At 36.8% G+C, this 21,096-nt stretch overlaps 1 protein-coding gene across 4 annotated transcripts in view; it reads left to right on the plus strand.

The window, feature by feature from the left end:
• SLC12A6 (solute carrier family 12 member 6) overlaps window positions 1–21,096 on the plus strand; it is a 90,011-nt gene that overhangs the window by 49,168 nt on the left and 19,747 nt on the right. For 3 of the 4 annotated variants that reach the window (XM_045527599.1, XM_045527606.1, XM_045527617.1), the window contains 10 exons: window positions 8,131–8,225; window positions 12,308–12,439; window positions 13,491–13,637; window positions 15,044–15,098; window positions 15,637–15,767; window positions 16,512–16,753; window positions 18,441–18,655; window positions 19,509–19,667; window positions 19,841–19,939; window positions 20,218–20,275. In XM_045527599.1, coding sequence (XP_045383555.1) covers window positions 8,131–8,225; window positions 12,308–12,439; window positions 13,491–13,637; window positions 15,044–15,098; window positions 15,637–15,767; window positions 16,512–16,753; window positions 18,441–18,655; window positions 19,509–19,667; window positions 19,841–19,939; window positions 20,218–20,275 — 1,333 coding nt within the window. The remainder of the gene's footprint in view (window positions 1–8,130; window positions 8,226–12,307; window positions 12,440–13,490; window positions 13,638–15,043; window positions 15,099–15,636; window positions 15,768–16,511; window positions 16,754–18,440; window positions 18,656–19,508; window positions 19,668–19,840; window positions 19,940–20,217; window positions 20,276–21,096) is intronic. The other variant, XM_045527612.1, reaches the window with a different exon arrangement.

The following is a 21,096-nucleotide window of genomic DNA, read 5'->3' on the forward strand; positions in this document are numbered from 1 at the left end:
AAAGGAATGACAACCAGATGACATGTACTTCTTGATAGAAGAACACAATACCACTATGAAGTAGTTCAAACTACTTCATAGTTTTCCTCTCTGCCCCTCTAGAAATACTGAATGTGATTAAACTTCTAGATCCAACAACCAGTTTATGGGAATTACAAAAGAACCAGAACATGTTAACCAATGTCACATGGATGCCATTTTCAAAACCCAGACATCAGAAACTCTCCAGGACAAATGGCATGGTTTCCTCAACAAATAAATTGTAAGGAAAAAATGGAAAGCTATAGCTATAAGAGATACAGCAACCAATCATAATATGTGCCTCTTATTTGGCTACTGATTCAAACAAACTATAAAATTGAAAACATTTATAGCATCTGAGACAACCTTTCCTCTTCATACTGGTGCATAGTTCAAACTCAAACCTATGCCCGGGGAAATTAAGTACATTTACTGCTCCACTTCTGCCTAGCTCAGACCAACAAAGGCCATTTGACAAAATGAGGAGGCTAAAGGAGTGATTTGAGATTTATCTTGGGCCCAAACTATAGTATAAGTGGTAATTCACAAAAGCAACATTATAGAAGCACCACAACAATAAAGTTTTTATAAAGAATAAGACCTTTGGTGTTCCTTTTTCCCTGTTTACAAAAGAAGTATGCCATAAAAAAACAAAAATCTGAAATCTTCAGTAGAACAATGACATTCCTATCAGTTTTCTTTTGAATTATGCAATAAAACATCAGTAAGTTTCTCAAGATCAGCATTATCTAGATAGTAAAGTGAGAAAAAAGAAACATAGTGAATATCTGATAGGCTGTTTAATTCAAAGTATTTGTGAGACTAGTCTCAGTAGGGTATACACCAAAGGAGTCATTTTAGGATTCTGGGTAATCCAAAAAGAGCTGTAGGATATGGGTTTAGTCGTTAGTTCCTATAGAGTAAAGATTATTTTCTGTTCAGAAACTTTAGAAGTTCCATTCCATCTTGTATTTCTTGGGGTCACATTAGTGACCAAGACTTCTGAAGGCTGTACTCTAAAGTAGCATGGTTTCCCACCAAAATTTTCAGGACAAGAATTGACCCATGCTTTTCAATATAACCACTTTCAATATCATGCCTTTCAGTATTAACCATGCTTGATGAGAACTTTGTTTCTGCCTTGGAAAGCCTTGACCTTTTGTGACTGTCCATAAGCCATAATTGACCAGGAACTCTCCCGTTCCATAACACCACCACAAGTTGACCTTGGGTAGGACCATCTTGGAGGCATCATTGGTCTCATAAAATATAAACAAACTCTCCAGGTACATTCTTTTACCCTCCAGAAAAATTAAGCAAGCAAATGGAAGGTAGGTCAGAAATAGCCAAGACCCAGGATGTCTGAAAGTTAAGGTGACTTCACCCGAAAGTTGAGACTAGAGAGGTCCAAACACAGAGGGGCCAGGGTTGCAGCAAGGGGAGCCAGAACTGCTAGGAGATGGGTTGAACAGCAGGCCTCAGAATGGGGCAGGATTGTCCTCAGGCCAGATTTTTATAGCAACACCTTTATAAAGTTATTGAACATCAGGGAGGTGGATGTTGAAGCCAGGACTCTTACCCCCATAACTCTCAAGAAGGGTATTGTGGTATTGCGTCTGGGATACAAAACTCCATTAAATGTTTAAATCAATAAAGGATGTGGTTATGAAGATGAGCAAACTACTCAGGAATGAAAGACTGTTTAGAGAAAAGAAAAACAAATGGAACTTCTAGAAAAGAAAAAAACACAATGACTGATATAAAAAATGAAGAGGCTAAACAGTAGATTAGATTATGAGCAAAAAGAAAACTACACCTAGGCCAGGTGCGGTAGTTCACACCTGTAATCCTAGCACTCTGGGAGGCCAAGGCAGGAGGATTGCTTGAGGTCAGGAATTCGAGACCAGCCTCAACAAGAGCAAGATGCTGTCTCTAGTTTAAAAAACAAAAAATAGAAATTAGCCAGGCATGGTGTCGCATGCCTGTAGCCCCAGCTACTCAGGAAGCTAAGGCAAGAGGATCACTTGAGCCCTGGAATTTGAGGTTGCTGTGAGCTAAGTTGACACCATGGCACCCTAGCCTGGGCAACAGAGTGAGACTCTATCTCAAAAAAAACAAAAAAACCCCCACAAAACACCAACTCACCTAGATATATCTTAATGAAACTGCAGAATATCTGAGAAAAAAATCTTATAAGTGGCCAGAGAGAAAGGACAGATCATCAAAGGAACAGCAGAATGTCAGAAGAGTTCTCAACAGCAAAACAGAGCCAGAAAACACAAATAAGTGTACATAAAAATTTTATTAACCCAGAATTGTGCTTAGCAAAATATTCCAGAATAACAGCAAAATAAAGACAATTATAGGTAAATGAAAGCTGAGGGCATTTCTTATCACCAGCCTTGCTCTAAAGTAGTGGTTTTCAACTAGGGGCCGTTTTGCCCACCAGGAAACATTTGGAAATGTTCAGAGACATTTTTGATAGTCACTACTGTCATCAAATGAGTAGAGGCTGGAGATGCTCTTAAACATCCTGCAATTCACGGGACAGTCTCCCACAACAAATAATTATTTGATTCAAAATTTCATAGTGCTGAGTTTGAGAAACCTTCTAAAGGAATTTTAAGGAATGTACCTTAAGAAAAAGTAAAATGACTCAAAAAGACTAGTAGTCTGAAGTACAAGAAAAAGTATTGAATAAATGAAATGGTATACTTGTGCCTTGATCCAAATAAATGTCTCTATAAAATAATTTTAGTATCTTATTTGTGGAGTTTAAAAAAAAAGACTACTGGAAATATTGGTCAGCAATATTAGGTAAGTTAAGAGGAGAGAGTTGGAACTGAAATATTCAAAAGTCTTTGTTGTTTGGGAGGATGTCAAGCTATTGTTTAGACTTATGTAACAATTTGTTTTAAGTAACATATATGGTAAAATTTCAAGGGTAATTGCTCAAAGAATAGAAATAGAGCGTGGAAGTTAGAGGAAAAAAAAGGGATTTGGGGAAAAAACCCAAAAATTTCCAAAGAGAGAGAAACAAAGAGAGAAAATGAGAATGAGTCATAGAGAAAGAAAAACAAATAAAAAGATGGTAGAACCCAGTTCAAATGTATTTATCGCCAAGGCTTATGGACTAAACTTGACAGTTAAAAAGACAGATTGTCAGATTTTTAAAAATCCAGCCCACGCAAATTGTGAGATGATAAATATGTTTTGTTTAAGCCAATAAATTTGGGGGTAATTTGTTAAGCAGAAGTACATAACAATAGATGTATGTGTAAAATTGTTATACCTTCTTGGTGAATTAAACCTTTCATTATTATGCAGTTACCTTCTAATCCCTAATAAAATTTTTCTCTTAAAAACAAATTTATCTGATATTCTTTTTTTTTTCCTTTGGAGACAGAGTCTAATTTTTCTACTTTTTGTAGAGATGAGGTCTCGCTCTTGCTCAGGCTGGTCTCAAACTCCTGAGCTCAAGCGATCCTCTCACCTTGGCCTCCCAGATTGCTAGGATTACAGTATGAGCCACCATATCTGGTCTAATTTACCTGATATTAATAAAATTATATCAGCTTTCTTTTGGTTAGTATTTGGTATATCTCTTTCCTTAACTTTCAGCTTTTACATTCCTTATATTATGTCTCTTTATTTTTTAAGAGAACAGGATCTTGCTCTGTCGCCCAGGCTGGAGTGCAGTGGCACAGTCAGCTCACTGCAACTTCGAAGTCCTGGGCTGAAGGGTGCAAGGGACTACAGGTTCATGCCACCACACCCAGCTAATTAAAAAATTATTTTGTAGAGACATGGTCTTATTATGTTGCCCAGGAGTCTAATTTTTCTATTTTTTGTAGAGATGAGGTCTCACTCTTGCTCAGGCTGGTCTCAAACTCCTGGCTTCAAGTGATCCTTCCACCTTAGTCCCCCAAATTGCTAGGATTACAGGCATGAACCACCCCACCCGGCTTATTATGTCTTCTATAAACAGTGTATGTCTAGATTTTATTGTTTAATCCAGTCTGTCAATCTTCAGTGAATTTAGTCTATTACATTAGTCTATTTACATTATAATTATTGGTATTTTTTTATCAGTTTGAACCATTCTGCCATCCTAAATTATTATTTCAGTTTGTCCTACTTTTTCTGCTGCTTTATAATCTCTTCTTACTTAAAAAAAAAAATGCTATCTATATTATCCCTGCTCCCTAAATAAAGAACATTAGTACACTCTCACATCACTCTCTTCCGTGTGTGCCCCAACCCCATAGGGTTGTTATTTTCTAGGTCAGTCATAAAGGAGAGACTATTCAATAAATGGATTTGGAAAAACTCCATTTGCTCCGTAACTACATGGTGTGGCTCCTTTCTATCTTTTGAAATACTCTCTTCTTTCCTCACTCTACTTCAGCCAACATTGTCTTTTCTGCTTTATGAATCCACTAAAATTGTTTCTGCTTTAGGACGTTTTAGAATTGCTATATTCCCTCTGCCTGAAATGCAGGCTTTTCCTTACCATCTGATGCCTGGAGTGTGCTGCAGCCAGCTCGTGTTAGCTCCTGAGAGCCAACTGTGTGCATCTCTTCCCAAAACCATGTCAGTTGTCAGATACCCTAAATCAGAGGTTGGGGTGTTTTAATTCTGGAGAGGCTGCTTATCAGCACACCAGTGATCTTATCTGAAGTGGTCCTTGCCCTCCCCAGTCATGCTCTATCCCAGTCCTTGTTTCATTTCCTTCATTGAACTTATCATTTCTTGAAATGTCTTTTTTTATTTTTTTTTCACGTACTTTTTGTCTTCTGTGACAAACAGTGAAAGAAAGCAGGGTCTGTAACTGCCTTGTCCACTGCTATACTGCCAGGACCTAGAACAGTACCCAGCACATTCTAGGAATTTAATAAAATGTCTGTTGAATTAATTGAATAAATGAATTACTCAGAAGTGGTGATAATTTTAAGCTGTGTCATTCTCTGCAGAATTTTCTTCAGAAAATTAGAAAGAGGAAAATAATTGTATTTTCCTTTCTTTTTATAACTTTTTTTTTTTTTCTTAAGACAGAGTCTCACTCTGTTGCCCGGGCTAGAGTGTCATGGCGTCAGCCTAGCTCACAGCAACCTCAAACTCCTGGGCTTAAGCAATCCTGCTATCTCAGCCTCCCAAGTAGCTGGGACTACAGGCATGCGCCACCATGCCCGGCTAATTTTTTCTATATATTTTTAGTTGTCCAACCAATTTCTTTCTATTTTCAGTAGAGACGGGGTCTCGCTCTTGCTCAGGCTGGTCTCAAACTTCTGAGCTCAAAAGATCCACCCGCCTCGGCCTCCCAGAGTGCTAGGATTACAGGCATGAGCCACCGCGCCCGGCATTTCTTTGTATAACTTTTTATTATGGAAAATATCAAAGGTACAGAAAAGTTAGAATAGCATAATGAACCTCCATGAACTCATCACCCAGCTTCAACAGTGTTGCAAATTTGTTTTCAAGCCTCTACCTAATCTTCCTAGAATATTTAAAAGAAAATTCCAGATGTCACATGATTTTACTTTCCTTTTTAAAAAAAAAAAAAAAAAAGCGAGTATATTTTCAGAGTTTTCAGATTGTTTCAAAAATAAAAATATTTTTTTATTTTTATTTATTTATTTATTTTTGAAACAGAGTTATCACTCTGTTCCCTAGGCTGGAGTGTGGTGGTGTGATCATAGCTGACTGTAACCTCAAACTTCTAGGCTCAAGCAGTCCTCCTGCCTCAGCCTCCCAAGTAGCTAGGACTATAGGTACATGCCACAATGCCCAGCTGATTTTTCTATTTTTTTTGTAGGGACGGAGGTCTCACTCTTGCTCAGGCTGGTCTCGAACTCCTGAGCACAGGCAGTCCTCCTGCCTCAGCCTCCCAGAGTGGCCTGGCTGATTTTTTAATTTTTTGTAGAAGTGGCGTCTTGCTATGTTTCCCAGGCTGGTCTTGAATTCCTGGGCTCAAGCGATCCTGCTGCCTGGACTTCCCAATATGCGTGAGTCATCACACCCAACCAAAAATGTCTTTTCACATTTGATTTGTTTAGTCGGGAGTCAGGATCCTAACGAGATTAACACCTTGCAATTGGTTGATATATCTTTTTTTTTTTTCGTTTTTAAAGATAGGGCCTTACTCTGGCACCCAAGCTGAATTGCAGTGGCTCTATCATAGCTCACTGTAACCTCAAACTCCTGGGTTCAAGAGATCCTCCTGCCTCAGTCTCCCAAGTAGCTAGGACTACAGACATGTGCCACCACACCTGGCTAATTTTTTTTTTCCTTCTAGAGGAGTCTCTATATGTTGCCCAGGCTGATCTCAAATTCCTGATCTCCAGCAATGCCTCCCCCCTTGGTCTCCCAAAGTGTTGGGATTACAGGCGTGAACCACCACACCAGCCTTGTTGTATCTCTTTATGTCTGTTTTATCTATAGAAGTTCACCTTTTTAGTTTCTGCCATTTATTTGTTGAAGAAATCAGTTTGTTCTACATTCTGAATTTGGTGATTATATTCTTGGGGTGATGTCTAGCATGGTCTTCCTTAGTGTTTTCTGTGATCTAGTAGTTAGATTTAGAGGCTTGATTAGATTCAGTTTCCATTCTTTTGGTAAGAATACATCATAAGTTATACAGGATATTTTTCATTGTATTATGGTAGGAGATTGTGTTGTCCCATTTTTTGTGATGTTTAGGTTGGTTATTGGGTTCCAGATCACCCTGATCCATCCATTATAATAGGTTATACCTTGGCCTTTCACCTAATGGTTTTAACAACCATTGATGATCATTGCCTCGATTTATTATTTCATTAAGGTTGCTAATTGATGGTTTTTTTTCCATAATTCTATCATTCCATCTGTCATTAATTAACTAGAATGCTTTTATAAGACAGAAATTTTCTTTTAAGTATTGGCTACCCTGAAATACAGTTGGCATAAGAAAAATAGGATAATTGCTTGATTTTTTTCATTTGTTTTTCAGAGTAATGTGTTGTTTCCTTAACAACCCTGCAAAGGTTGACTAATTTTTAAAAATACCATTTTGGGTATTTCATGTATTTGCATTTCAACTGCATTATTTATTTTTAGTGCTCGTATTATCCCATTTTTGGCCATTGGGAACCCTTTCAGGTTGGCTCTTGTGTCCTTTGATATGACCCAGTAATTCTGACAGTTTTTTGGCTATTTCCCAAGCCCATCTTGTATGTTTAAAGTTGTGGGTTTTTTTTTAATTTTTATATTGGTTATGTTTTTCCTCAGTATTAAAAATCTTAGTTTTTTAATATCATGTATATAACTTTTTATTTTCTCTCTTCTCTCCTACCAGATTATGTAATTATATAATTTTTACATAATAAAGAAACAAAGTTAGGGAAGTGCTCAGGTAACACAAACTCTGCTGTCTTAGGGACCCAGTATTTTTTTTCCCTTAATATTTTATTCACCAAATTCTTGTCGGGTGCCTCTTTTAATATAAAAAAAATAGAAGGGTTTGTACAAAAATAATACTTGATTAAATGACCTAATGTAATTTAGAAAGGGTCAGACAGCTCTGGAGGCAGAGAGCTTTTACTGCCATTATCAACAGCAGCAGTGTAGCCCATGTCTAGTACAGTACTATGCACTGAGTAGATACTCAATAAATATTCTATGTTTTCCTCTTAGATTTGGGTAAAGAGTAGGGTTTCTATAGGCTAGAATTCTAAAAGAATAGTGTCTCCAAAAGTCTTTACATTGGTAAGAACAGAAATCACCCATGTTTATTTATTTATTTTTGGTTTACCTTCCTCATTCTTTAATGTTATTTATTTATTTATAATAAATTTAGGGGGTACAAGTTGAATTCTGTTACATGTATATATTATAGATATATTGTGTAGTGGTGGAGTCTGGGCCACATTTACTTCTTAAAAATTTGTTTTGGCTCCTGCTGGAGAGGGGGTCACATTCTCTAAGCAATGCTGATTGAGTTCTACTACTGTACGATTAAATTTGAATATGAAAATGGCTTATATTAATATAGAATCAACATGTAGTTATTTGGTGCTGATGTTTTTTCATTACCAATGAGAAACTAACTGGGTTTACTTTTTTTTTTTCCAGATGATGGGCATAAGAAAGCTCGAAATGCTTATCTCAATAATTCAAATTATGAAGAAGGAGATGAATATTTTGATAAAAACTTGGCACTTTTTGAGGTAATACAATTTTTAAAAAATTTTTTTATTTAAGCATATTACAGGGGTACAAATGTTTAGGTTACATATATTTCCTTTGCCCCACCTGAGTCAGAGCTGAGACACGCTTGAGCGTGTCCATACCCCAGATGGTGCACACCGCACCCATTAGGTGTGTATATACACATCCCCTCCTCCCTCCTCCCACCTGCCCAACACCCGGTGAATGTTATTACTATATGTGCACTTAAGTGTTGATCAGTTAATACCAATTTGATGGTGAGTACATGTGGTGCTTGTTTTTCCATTCTTGGGATACTTCACTTAGTAGAATGGGTTCCAGCTCTATCCAGGATAATACAAGAGGTGCTATATCACCATTGTTTTTTGTGGCTGAGTAGAGCTCCATGGTATACATATACCACATTTTATTTTATTTTATTTTATTTTATTTTATTTTTTTTTTTTTTTTTTGAGACAGAGTCTCGCTCTGTTGCCCGGGCTAGAGTGAGTGCCGTGGCATCAGCCTGGCTCACAGCAACCTCAGACTCCTGGGCTTAAGCGATCCTACTGCCTCAGCCTCCCGAGTAGCTGGGACTACAGGCATGAGCCACCATGCCCGGCTAATTTTTTGTATATATATTTTTAGTTGGCCAGATAATTTCTTTCTATCTTTAGTAGAGACGGGGTCTCACTCTTGCTCAGGCTGGTCTCGAACTCCTGACCTTGAGCAATCCACCCGCCTCGGCCTCCCAGAGCTAGGATTACAGGCGTGAGCCACCGCGCCCGGCCTGTACCACATTTTATTAATCCACTCGTGTATTGATGGGCACTTAGGTTGTTTCCACATCTTTGCAATTGTGAATTGTGCTGCTATAAACATTCAAGTGCAGATGTCTTTTTTATAGAATGTCTTTTTTTCTTTTGGGTAGATACCCAGTAATGGGATTGCTGGATCAAATGGTAGTTCTACTTGTGTCTCTTTGAGGTATCTCCATATTGCTTTCCACAGAGATTGCACTAGTTTGCAGTCCCACCAGCAGTGTATGAGTGTTCCTATCTCTCCACATCCATGCCAACATTTATTGTTTTGGGACTTTTTAATAAAGACCATTCTCACTGGAGATAAGTGATATCTCATTGTGGTTTTGGTTTGCATTTCCTTGATGATTAAAGATGTTGAGCATTTTTTCATATGTTTGTTAGCCATTAGTCTATCTTCTTTTGAAAAGTTTCTGTTCGTGTCCTTTGCCCACTTTTTGATAGGGTTGTTTGATTTTTTCTTGCTGATTTTCCTGAGTTCTATAGAGATTCTAGTTTATGAGCGCTTTATCGGATGTGCAACATGCGAATGTTTTCTCCCATTCTGTAAGTTGTCTGTTTACTCTCACGATAGTTTCCTTGGTTGTGCAGAAGCTTTTCAATTTGATCAGGTCCCATTTATTTATTTTTGTTGTTGCTATTCTTTGAGGTAATATTTGGGAGAAGACTATGGACAGAGATTTCAGGAATAGATCTCAAGATAGCCATTTTCTACCCCATTTGGTTTTAAAATAGTAAAAGCTGGATAATTTAGTAACTAATGTTAAAATATAATATATATTATATCTTATATAATATAAAATATACTATATATTATATAGTATAATATATACTATATGATATATATAAAATATAATAACAGTTACACTTGTAACTGGTTGACATATTAATAGTTAATTTTGTCTGTATAATCTACTTATAGTGAGTAACCATTAAATCCAATGTTTATGAAGTTAAAGGAGTATTGACTTCTCAGGCATATGGATAACCTTTCAATCTAATTCAGCTATGATTTAAATGTTTTTATTAGAATTATCTTTCTTCTAAGTGTAAAGCAGTATATTTCTCCACCCTATGTTTAGGAAGACTATCATTTACTTTAGAACTAACTAAACAAAAATCACTGTAGGAAGCAGGCTGCCAGGTTAAGCAGACCTGTATCACTTTCCTTTAATTGACAAATAATAATTGTATATTTTTATGGGGTGTAGTGTAATATTTTGATGTATGTATACATTGTAGAATGATTCAACTAAGCTAATTAACATATATCATCTCATATACTTATTTTTTGTGGTAGGAGCATTTGAATTTTACTTTATTAGCACTTTTGAAATATATAACACATTATTGTTAACTGTAGTCACCATGCTGTGCAATAGATCTCAAAAATTATTCCTAGGCCAGGTGCAGTGGCTCACACCTATAATCCTAGCACTTTGAGAGGCTAGTGAGGTAGGATCACTAGAGGCCCGGAATTCAAGACCAGCCTGAGCAACATAGCGAGACCTGGTCTTTACAAAAAATAGAAAAATCAGCCAGGAAAGAAGACACGCACCTGTAGTCCCAGGCTCTTGGGAGGCTGAGGCAGAAGGATCGCTTGAGCCCAGCAGTTTGAGTTTGCAGGGAGCTGTGTTGATGCTACTGCACTCCTGCGGAAGCAACAGAGCAAGACCCTGTCTCAAAAAAAAATTATTCCTTCTGTCTAATTGAAACTTTGTACCCTAAGATTAACATTTCCCCATTTCCTGCCTGCCCCACCCCCAGCATCTGATAACCAGCATCTGCTCTCCTCTATGAGTTCAGCTTTTTTAGATTCCACATATAAGCAAGATCATGTGTGATTTGTCTTTCATGCCTGGCTAATTTCACTCAACATAATGAAAAGGACCTGTATGTCTTATCTAAGACAACATGGGCTCTGATGGAGTCTGTGGTCAGGTTGTTGAAAGGAGCTGGGTTTATACCAACACCATCTTTGTCTGGCTTTGGATAATGACGCAAGTGCCACTTCTGTCAATGTGCCTATTTTTTAAATGATATTTTCTCTCAGCTTCCTTCAAGCAAAGGTCTGAGGTGAATATTTAGCTTATTCACAAAAGTTTTCTCTTGACCTGTCCATGCTTGGCGCTATAAATAATAGCCATAAATGTTAGTAGCAAAAAAAGGGGGGATACTATAGTTAAGAATCATATTAGCAATGTTTTTTATTAGGTTACTGTAGGGGGCTAGTAATTTTTGTTTTTACTGAGATAAACTTACATAGCTCTTAGAAAGAATAATGAAAGTTTCCATTTAATAAGTTTATAAGTGGGAAAAAACATGGAAGTCCCTCAAAAAAATCAAAAATAAAACTCCTGTGTGGCCCAGCAATTCCACTATTGGGTATATATCCAAAATGAAATCAGTATGTCAAAGTGATGGCTGTATACCCTTGTTCATTGCAGCATTATCGACAATAGCCAAGATTTGGAATCAACCTGAGTGTTTATCAATGGATGAATGTATAAAGAAAATGTGATATATATTTATATACATATATATATATACACACACACACAGACACACACGCAAACAATGAAATATTATTCTTCCTTAGAAAAGAAGGAAGTCCTGTCATTTGCAAGAACATGAATGAACCTGGAGGACATTAGGTTAAGTGAAATAAGCCAGACACAGAAAGACAGATACTATGTGATCTCACTTATATGTGGAATCTAAAAAAGTTGAACTCATGGAATCAGAAAATACAGTGGTAGCTTCCAGGGAGTGAAGGGGAGAAAGGAGGAGGAAATAGGAAGGTGTGAGTCATAGGGTACGAAGCTTCAGTTAGACAGGAGGAAAAAGTTTTTGAAATCTATTGTATAGCATGGTGACTATAATTAATACTGTATACTTGAAAATTGCTAAGACAGTGATTTTAAATGGTGTCACCACAAAAAAAAGTATTTTGAGGTGATGAATATGTTAATTAGCTTGATATAATCATTCCAAAAATGTATGCATATATCAAAACATCACATTGTGCACCATAAACATATACAATTTTTATTTGTCAATTAAAAAAGAATTTTGCAAGGCTTCATGTTGCCCTAAGTGTGATCTTTTAATATTGTGGCGGGGGGAGGGGGAGGGAGATAAAGTCTCATTGATAAATTTTCTTAAAATATTTACGTGTGAAATACTTTTTCATTTACCTTTCAGTTTTTTGGTAGAAATGTTTTGATGCTTATTTTCAGTGTTCTTCATAACACATTTCTTCCATATTACTGGCTTTATAGGAAGAAATGGACACGAGACCAAAGGTGTCTTCTCTCCTCAACCGAATGGCCAACTACACTAATCTGACACAAGGAGTAAAGGAACATGAAGAGGCAGAAAACATCACAGAAGGGAAAAAGAAGCCTACCAAGGTGAGGCCTCAAAATAACAAGGACAAATTAGAAGAACCCTGTGTGTAAGACAATAGGAAATACCCAGGGCATCATTCTGTGTTCAGTTACCATTAAACACAAGAGATATGCCTGGCACTGTTCTGGGCACTTGGGTCATAGCACAGACAGAACATACAATATCCAGGCTGTCACGCAGTCTAAATTCTAGTGTGGGGAGATAGTCCTTAAGTTGTTTTAACTGTGTTAAAATATATAAAATATTAAGTGTTAATAAGTGCTTTGACAAAAATTTAAGCACGGTAAAGAGACTGAAACTGGCAAAGGAGCCAGAATGGAGGTGGATGCTGCTTTGGATAGGTTGGTCAGGGAAAGCCCTTCAGACAAGGTGATACTTGAGCACAGATCTGGCTCATGTGAGGGAGTGAGCCACATGGGAAAAGAGCATTCCCAGGCAGAGGGAACAGCACTTCAAGAGTGTCCACACTCATCTGCCCATGCCATCTGTCTGTTGTTAAGTTGTTGAGTTTTTTAAAGACCAAATATCAGTTTGTCTCAAAATGAAAGTATGAGACATTCAATTTAGCATTCTGGTTCTTCAGCTCTATGAAAAGGGATAAAACGGCCCTCAGAACTTCATTTTATCATTTACTTTATTTACCAACTACTGTGAAGAATTTCTGCCAAATTCTGAAGCAATTCTATCAAGTCCTTATTCTGTTTTTAAATGAAGAGAGTCAACAGCCGTGAAAAACAGAAAACTTTAAAATTGTTGGGGGCGCACTTAAAAGTTTATTTGTGGCCAAATGCCTATGTATAATAAAAAAATGTGTGGGAACCTATGTAAAGTAAAAATATATAGCTCTAGGAATAATAAAAGTATGGTGATAAACATTTGAAAGATGGAAATTTTATATGTGCCTTTTTAAAGATATTGCTTAAACTTAGGATCTTTGCTTTGGGATTAATATGGTAGTTGGGATGCAAGTGGTTATATAACAGTAAAAGACTAAAAACCTCTCTTTGGGATGACTATATGATTTTTTTGTCTTGTCAACATCTTTCTTTCCAGACCCCCCAAATGGGTACCTTCATGGGTGTCTACCTCCCATGTCTACAAAATATTTTTGGAGTGATCCTCTTTCTACGCCTTACATGGGTGGTAGGCACAGCTGGAGTTCTTCAGGCTTTTGCAATTGTCCTTATCTGCTGCTGCTGTGTAAGTCCTGCATTGGCTCCTGCAGATTACCTGGAACATTGCGAATTCTCAAGTGTATGCACTTGACCTCTTTGGGAATAAAACAAAGAATACTAGGGAAAGATTCATGATCTCAACGAGAAAGATTATTCTAATATTAAAATCTAAAGGACTTCAGTTATTTAGTGCCTGTTATTCACCGCTTGCTATCTATTATATTATATGATATACTAGAAATTACAAAGTACGACTTCAATTGGTTATAGAAGGTAAAGTCCCTATCTTTAAAGAATTCAGAATCCAAACCATTTGAGCTTGATAGCATCAAAGTTGTAACAGAAAATGTGTTAGAAAATGTGATGTACTACTCCAGTATGTATTGAGAAACAAAATTGAGAGTTATTTGGGGGGTGAGGGATATTTGGTGTTTTGTTTTGAAGTCTCTTCCCTTCCTTAGAAATTCAGTTGTTCTTTCCAGGTCTTCTCTTCGCTATACCAAGAACATTTTGATCTTCCTTTAATTTAAACTCCTCCTATTTTTGTATACCAGCCACATCTATCAATTTTATTATAGGTTTCTACTGTCCTCTTTTATCACTATAACCATTAAACCCTCCCTGTGCATTGTGCTCAGCTGAGTACTATCCAAAACAGGTCAAGCAGATATAGTCCATATCATTAATGACTTAAAATTAATGGTACCCACCTTTTTTTTTTTTTTTTTAAGTTTCTCAAGCTTAAAATTTCAAAGCTGTATTTGGTTCCTTAATTGCCTCACTCTTGTAATCAGCTACCAGTACTAATCCATTCTCTCTCTAAATCTCTTACATTCAAGCCTTCCTTTTTGTCCCCACTACCTCCACTGTAATTTTTGCTTCTCACTAAACTACTATAGTAGCCTACTAAGTCGTCACTCTGCCTCCAGCTACTCCTCATCTGCAATTCATTCTATACTGTGCCACCAGGTAATGTTTTTAAAATATAGTTCATATGTGCTCAAAAGCCTTCAGTGATTCCCTTTCTTACTGAATATTGTTCTTGGTGTCATAGTTACCTTTACGCAGGTTCTAACCTATTTTCCAAGTTGTTTCCCTACTTATTCCTTTTGAGTTTGTTATACTGTATTTCCTGTTTAACTAGGAGATACAGGGTGAGGTTAGCAATTCTTAAATAGCACATAACCTGCTGATTATGATGTAGGGGTATTTTAACAGAATACTCCAGATATTATTAGAATAGTGTGACTAGTGCAATGAGTGGGACCACATAATCTTATTTCCATACCGTTAGGTATAACAGGCAACTACCTCCATAAAAGAAAGTAGAGTTAAATGTCTGATAAGTGCTCTGAGGTCTACAGATGGGAAAGTAGTACAGAAATGTCATCTTTGCACAGTAACAATCCTCTCCTTTCCCTTTCTCTACAGACAATGTTAACTGCTATCTCCATGAGTGCCATTGCCACTAATGGAGTGGTGCCAGGTCAGTAGGCCAAGACTGGGTTTTGGGGATTGTCAGTGATTACTCTGTGTTTATGCTATACAGATAGAGGTAGAAACTTTTGAGGAATAGAATACTATTTAGTCTGTTCTGTGCTATAGCAGAGTAATGGCCTGTAGGACATAGACACTAATACTGTTTGACTGTAGGATACCTTCTTTAAAATCTCTCTATTTTCTAAACTAGAATGCTTTACTTTTAGTCACGTTCTTAAGCTTCTTTTAATTAGAATATATTTTATTGGACTATCTTATGCCTGTAGTAAATATTTCCTGTTTTTTTTCTAAGTAATAACTGGCAAACTATAATGCTTCATGTGGCACATTAGATGAGTAGTATATCCTAAAATAAAGGTTGCATCTTTTACTTCCCACTAGTAAATCATTTTATCACATTCATGGTTTTCAGAAGCTGGAAACATTTATCCTTCATACGTATTTTTATTCTTATTTATGACTTACTACATTCTTCTTACAAATGTACTCTCTTTATCCTATTTACCTTCTATTTTGTCTTTTAGCTGGGGGCTCATACTTTATGATTTCCCGGGCACTGGGCCCAGAGTTTGGTGGGGCTGTTGGCCTGTGCTTTTATCTTGGTACCACATTTGCAGCAGCCATGTATATCCTTGGTGCCATTGAAATCTTTCTGGTGAGTAATGACTTAATTTTTGTCTACTGTATAGAAGAGATATAGATTTGGGTTTATTTTGTTCTTTGATATCAAAGCTTCTGAGAGATCAGCTATAGGAACAAATCAGGTGATGGATTGCTAACCTGTTGCTGGCCTCTTACTGTGAATATGAGGTAGAAAGGTTGAAGTACCTACCCTTTGTCAGACAACACCTTCCCCTCCACCCAATCACCGGCATTCTTCCACCCCAACCAAGAAGTTAAAGTCTTGGACAAAACATGAACCAATGGGAAAAAGTAAAATAAAGTTTATCTCTTTTGATATCTTCATCGCCATGAAATAAAATGTTTTTAATTTCTGTTTATTCACTGAGATATATTTTTTACTATTTAAAGTAGTGATAGCAGAAGCAGAGCTCAAGGTAATCATTATAATTATTTTATATAAACTTTTGAATAAAATTATTCATTTATTCCTTTTTTTCCCTTTTGGAAATGTAGTTATTCAGAATAGCATGTATAATAGACCAAAACAAATAAACAAACAAAATCCATGACATCCCATTTACATAGGCATTTCAGATCCAGATTGGAATTAGGCTAATTCTCCAGTCATTTTCTGTCCCAGCTTTGCTTTCCTTTGTGGAAGCAAATGAAAACCACTACAGCCTTTTTTTTTGTCTCTACCTAAGATGGAAAACTACAGCCCTTTTACTTGATTATTTTGAAATGACCTAATTTTTTACTTTTTTTCGCCAAACAGGTATATATTGTCCCCCGGGCTGCCATCTTTCGCAGTGATGATGCATTCAAGGAATCAGCAGCCATGCTAAATAACATGCGTGTCTATGGCACAGCTTTTTTGGTCCTCATGGTGTTAGTGGTATTTATCGGCGTTCGCTATGTGAACAAGTTTGCTTCACTTTTCCTGGCCTGTGTCATCGTGTCCATCTTGGCCATCTACGCTGGAGCCATCAAATCTTCTTTCGCCCCTCCGCACTTCCCGTACGTGTCTCTCTCTCTTCCTAGCCATCATTATTGGGTAGTCATTGCCAATATCTGGTGGTGTGATCATTTCAAGTCAGACTATGATAGAGTCTTCCTGAAATTTCTCTCTCAGATAAGCCCAGGTAGACTTCCTTCCCGGCCTAGGCAAGAAGACTCCCAGCAAACTATATTCTGTCTATCCTCTTCCTTGCCGGGGTGGGGAACCTGCAGCCGTGGGGCCACATGTGGCCCTCTAGATCCCCTCTAGCACCTTAACTGAATCCAAACTTCACAAAACAGATCCCTTTATTTGTTCTGTAAAATTTGGATTCAGTCAAAGGGCCACACTCAAGGATCCCAAAGGCCGCATGTGGCCCCAAGGCTACAGGTTCCCCACCCCTAATAAGGACTAGCTGACAGTGAGTGTTTTTTATAAACTTGTTACAGAGATTGTCTTTGGCAAGTTATCTGGATTGTCTGGGGATCAAACTCATCAGTTCTATGTTGATTTAACCAGGTTATAGAAAAATAGATTTTTCAAGACAAAAAGACAGATCTGTTAAGGTTTAATGATTTGCCCCAAAGTTAGTTAATGACAGAGCAAGAACATGAACCCTGCGATTTCCTGACTTGCCATCCAATGATGTCAGTAATAGATTCCATCATAAATTTTTAGTCTGCTTATCTAGGGCCTGTAAAATAGCTGAAGAGCCTTTTTAGAGTCATAAAAGTTCTAAAGGTGACATTCTGGCTATATCTCAATTCGGGAAATTCCATTTTTGGCTCGAGTTCTCCTTTGAGGCTTCTCCTCTTCTTTAAGATAATGGAGCAAAACAAGACAAAAAACCTAGAGGAATACGTGAAATATGACTGGGAAATGTTGAAAGCTGTTGAAGCTGAGTAATAGGTACATGATTCATTAGGTATTTATGCAGTCATTTTGCAGATTTTAAAAGGTGCTTTGTTTGACTTGAGGGCTATTTTAATTGTGGATGTTTTATTCCTTTGTTCATATTTATGTCTCTGTGTTAAAGAAAAAAATAAAACCAGCAGTTAATATTTGTATTATCCTTAAATACCCTCACTCCCACTGGGTCTAGGCTTAAGTTCAAGAACAGTTTTCTCTTAGGCCATAGAGGTAAGTGCTTTTTTTAAATTCTAGCCAAGCTGTTGTCCTCACAACAATAGCCAGAAGGTTTAACCGTTAGCATAACATTTTCAAGGGGACTGTTACCAATGTAAGGCTTTTCTAGGCCAAAAAAATAGAGGCATTTTTTTTAATAAGAAGAACAAAAGGACTTCAGTATTCTTTTAGACCTAACAATTTTAGCCTAAAAACTTTAGAAGATGAATCAGCATAGTGTCTTCAGATAGTTCTTCAATTTGAATTCTGTCACTGCAACCTGCCACCTATGACCTTGGGCAAAATACCTTACATATTTCCCTAACCTTCAATTAACTCTCTAACTCCCTGAAGTTCAGTTCCTTCCTTCGCAACATAGAAATACCAATACTAATACATTGTGTGATTGCTGTAAAGATTAAATTAAATCAGAAAATGTCAGTCACCATTCACAGTGCTAGTCACCCATGACAGTAGAAACACTTAGAGATGAGATTTTTTTTTTTTCCTTTATTGATCTATTTTCTTTTTTTGGTGTATTTTTTTCTTGCTTGATCTTTCTCCCTGTTTGTTTTCACTTAGGGTCTGCATGCTGGGTAACCGCACCCTTTCATCAAGACACATTGACATTTGCTCTAAGACCAAGGAAATAAACAACATGACAATCCCATCAAAGTTATGGGGCTTCTTCTGTAACTCAAGTCAATTTTTCAATGCCACCTGTGATGAATACTTTGTTCACAATAATGTCACTTCAATCCAGGGCATTCCTGGATTGGCTAGTGGTATCATTACAGGTAAGTTAGGAGTTATTGGAGAAGTTTTTTCTTGTTCTCTGAGGAAAATAGGCTTTGACATCTTAGACTCTTGTATTGTTCATGAAGACTCACTGCTATGGTGCCACTTCCCTTCTTAAGCACAGCACACAGCTCTTAATTCAACATATTTCTGCTTTTCTGTTAGTAAAATTATCTTTATTCAGGACTCCTTTACAGAGTATCATCTGCTAAAATTTACCTCCTTTTAAGAGCAGAGCTGAACAAGTCACTTTTTAACCTAAGATAAGATAAAATATTCTGTGTATTGTTGTAAAATTGCCAATATTATTCCTACGTTGACAGAATAGAACTATTTAATGTCACCACATCCACATATGTGTTTTCGTAACTCAGCTAAATTCCTCAAACTCTTTCGTTAAGAGACTTCTTGCTTAAACTATTGTTCCACAAATTTCTTTGCAGGGAATCAAGTTCACGCTATAGTGTTAGAAACAGCATTGATGACTAATAAAAAGGAATAATGGGCTTTGAGGGGTATTCAGCTTGAGTCTTCTTAACTTTTACTAATTTGCATTAGTGAAGTTAATTGCATTTGTATGTACCAAAGCATTTTGTCAAATTATATTTGAACTGGACGAGGAGGACGTGTTTTTGGTTTTGTTTCTTGGAACTTCCTTCTTAGAGGGGTGTTATGTTTTTATTTGTGTTTTGTTATGTAATGCATAGTGTATATGTACTCATGTAGAAGCAAACATACCTTTAAAAACTATATAAATGAGGAGTCTGATTTTGAATGTTGTTTGGATAGGAAATTTTCTAATTATCTTCTCTCCATACTGCTGTTGCTTATATTCCCTTTTTCTCACTGCAGAGAATCTTTGGAGTAATTATCTACCCAAGGGAGAGATCATTGAAAAGCCATCAGCCAAGTCTTCTGATGTCTTAGGCAGCTTAAACCATGAATATGTTCTTGTTGACATCACCACCTCCTTCACTCTTCTGGTGGGAATCTTCTTTCCCTCTGTCACAGGTAAACAGATAGGTTGTTGTCTATATTAGAAGCTTCAGACCCAGAGAGTGATATTTCTTAGACAGAATTATATTCTCAGGATTCCTAGATTTGTCTAGTTTTCGGTATCAGTATGAATATCAAAGTGTTCAGGAACTCAAGAAATTAACTTGTTTTTTTTCCCCTCTCTAAAGGTATCATGGCTGGATCAAACAGATCTGGAGATCTGAAAGATGCTCAGAAATCTATTCCCATTGGTACTATTCTTGCCATCCTGACCACCTCGTTTGTCTGTATCCTTTTCATGGCTCCAGTCTGAGTCTTAGTCATAGGAACATCCAGTAGAACAAGGGTGATCAGTATTTTTATTCTGGTAATAAGGATATCTGTTTTCTACCACCTCACTTATTGCCAGATAATCTGCCCACCACACATACAAAATTCAAGAAAGAATTTATAGGAATAGTGAATTTATCAACTCATTTTACTGACAGAAGAAATATCCTGAATGTCTACTTTCTATCTCATGTTAAAGAGTAAATAGCAGTTTCCTTGACTCTTAATATGATAGATTTAAGCAATGTTGTCCTTTTTGGTGCATGTATTGAAGGGGTTGTTCTCAGAGACAAGTGAGTAGTTAATTTCTTTGTAACAATTATGTGTCTGTCTTCCATGACATCTCATCATTCCACATATCTCCAAGACAGTTATAAACTCAAAAACCCAACCTGAGGTATCAATCATGACTAACAGTAAGAAAAAAAATATATGTATATATTGTTCCAAAAAAGGTTAGTGAATAATAAGGGTCACTATGTTTTTATAAATATGTGAGATGCAGTGAATATAGCTCTTCAAACAAGCAGTGAATTTGTCTGAATAATAAGGACTTCCCTGTACATTTACTTTTGGTATAGTTGGGAAACTATACCAAAAGTAAAGAAGGGCAAGTTAAAAAAAAACAAACTTTTCAGTGTCTCTATTATCTCCTCCATAAGAGAAAAGTATCTATGTAATTCTGTTTGGTATTCTAAATAAAAGCCTGAAACTTACTTTCTTCATTTTCTTCATGAAGGCTGCTGTGTTTATTTTTCCGTTCCTCTCACCTATGAGTATAAAATACGTTTTTGTAAGAGATTCCTAGACAAACCTGCTACTTCTCCTCATATTTTCCTCATCTTGGTTAATAGCTTCACCACTCGTCCTCTCTTAAAACAGAAACCTAAGTATCATCCCAGACTTTTCCATCAATTCCCTCTTCCGGTTGGTTTCTGAGCCCTGTGAATTCTACCTTTCAACATTAATGGATCCATTCTTTCCCCTATTCTTTGTACAGGCCTTCAGGACTTTTTGCCTATATTATTGTAATAATCTTCCTTTCAATTTACCACCTTCCAATCCTTCTTCCACACTGCCACCGGAATGATTTTTTTAAAACACAAAATTTGAT

This window comes from Lemur catta, chromosome 1 (assembly GCF_020740605.2).
Source record: "Lemur catta isolate mLemCat1 chromosome 1, mLemCat1.pri, whole genome shotgun sequence".
NCBI classification, from domain to species: Eukaryota; Metazoa; Chordata; class Mammalia; order Primates; family Lemuridae; genus Lemur; species Lemur catta.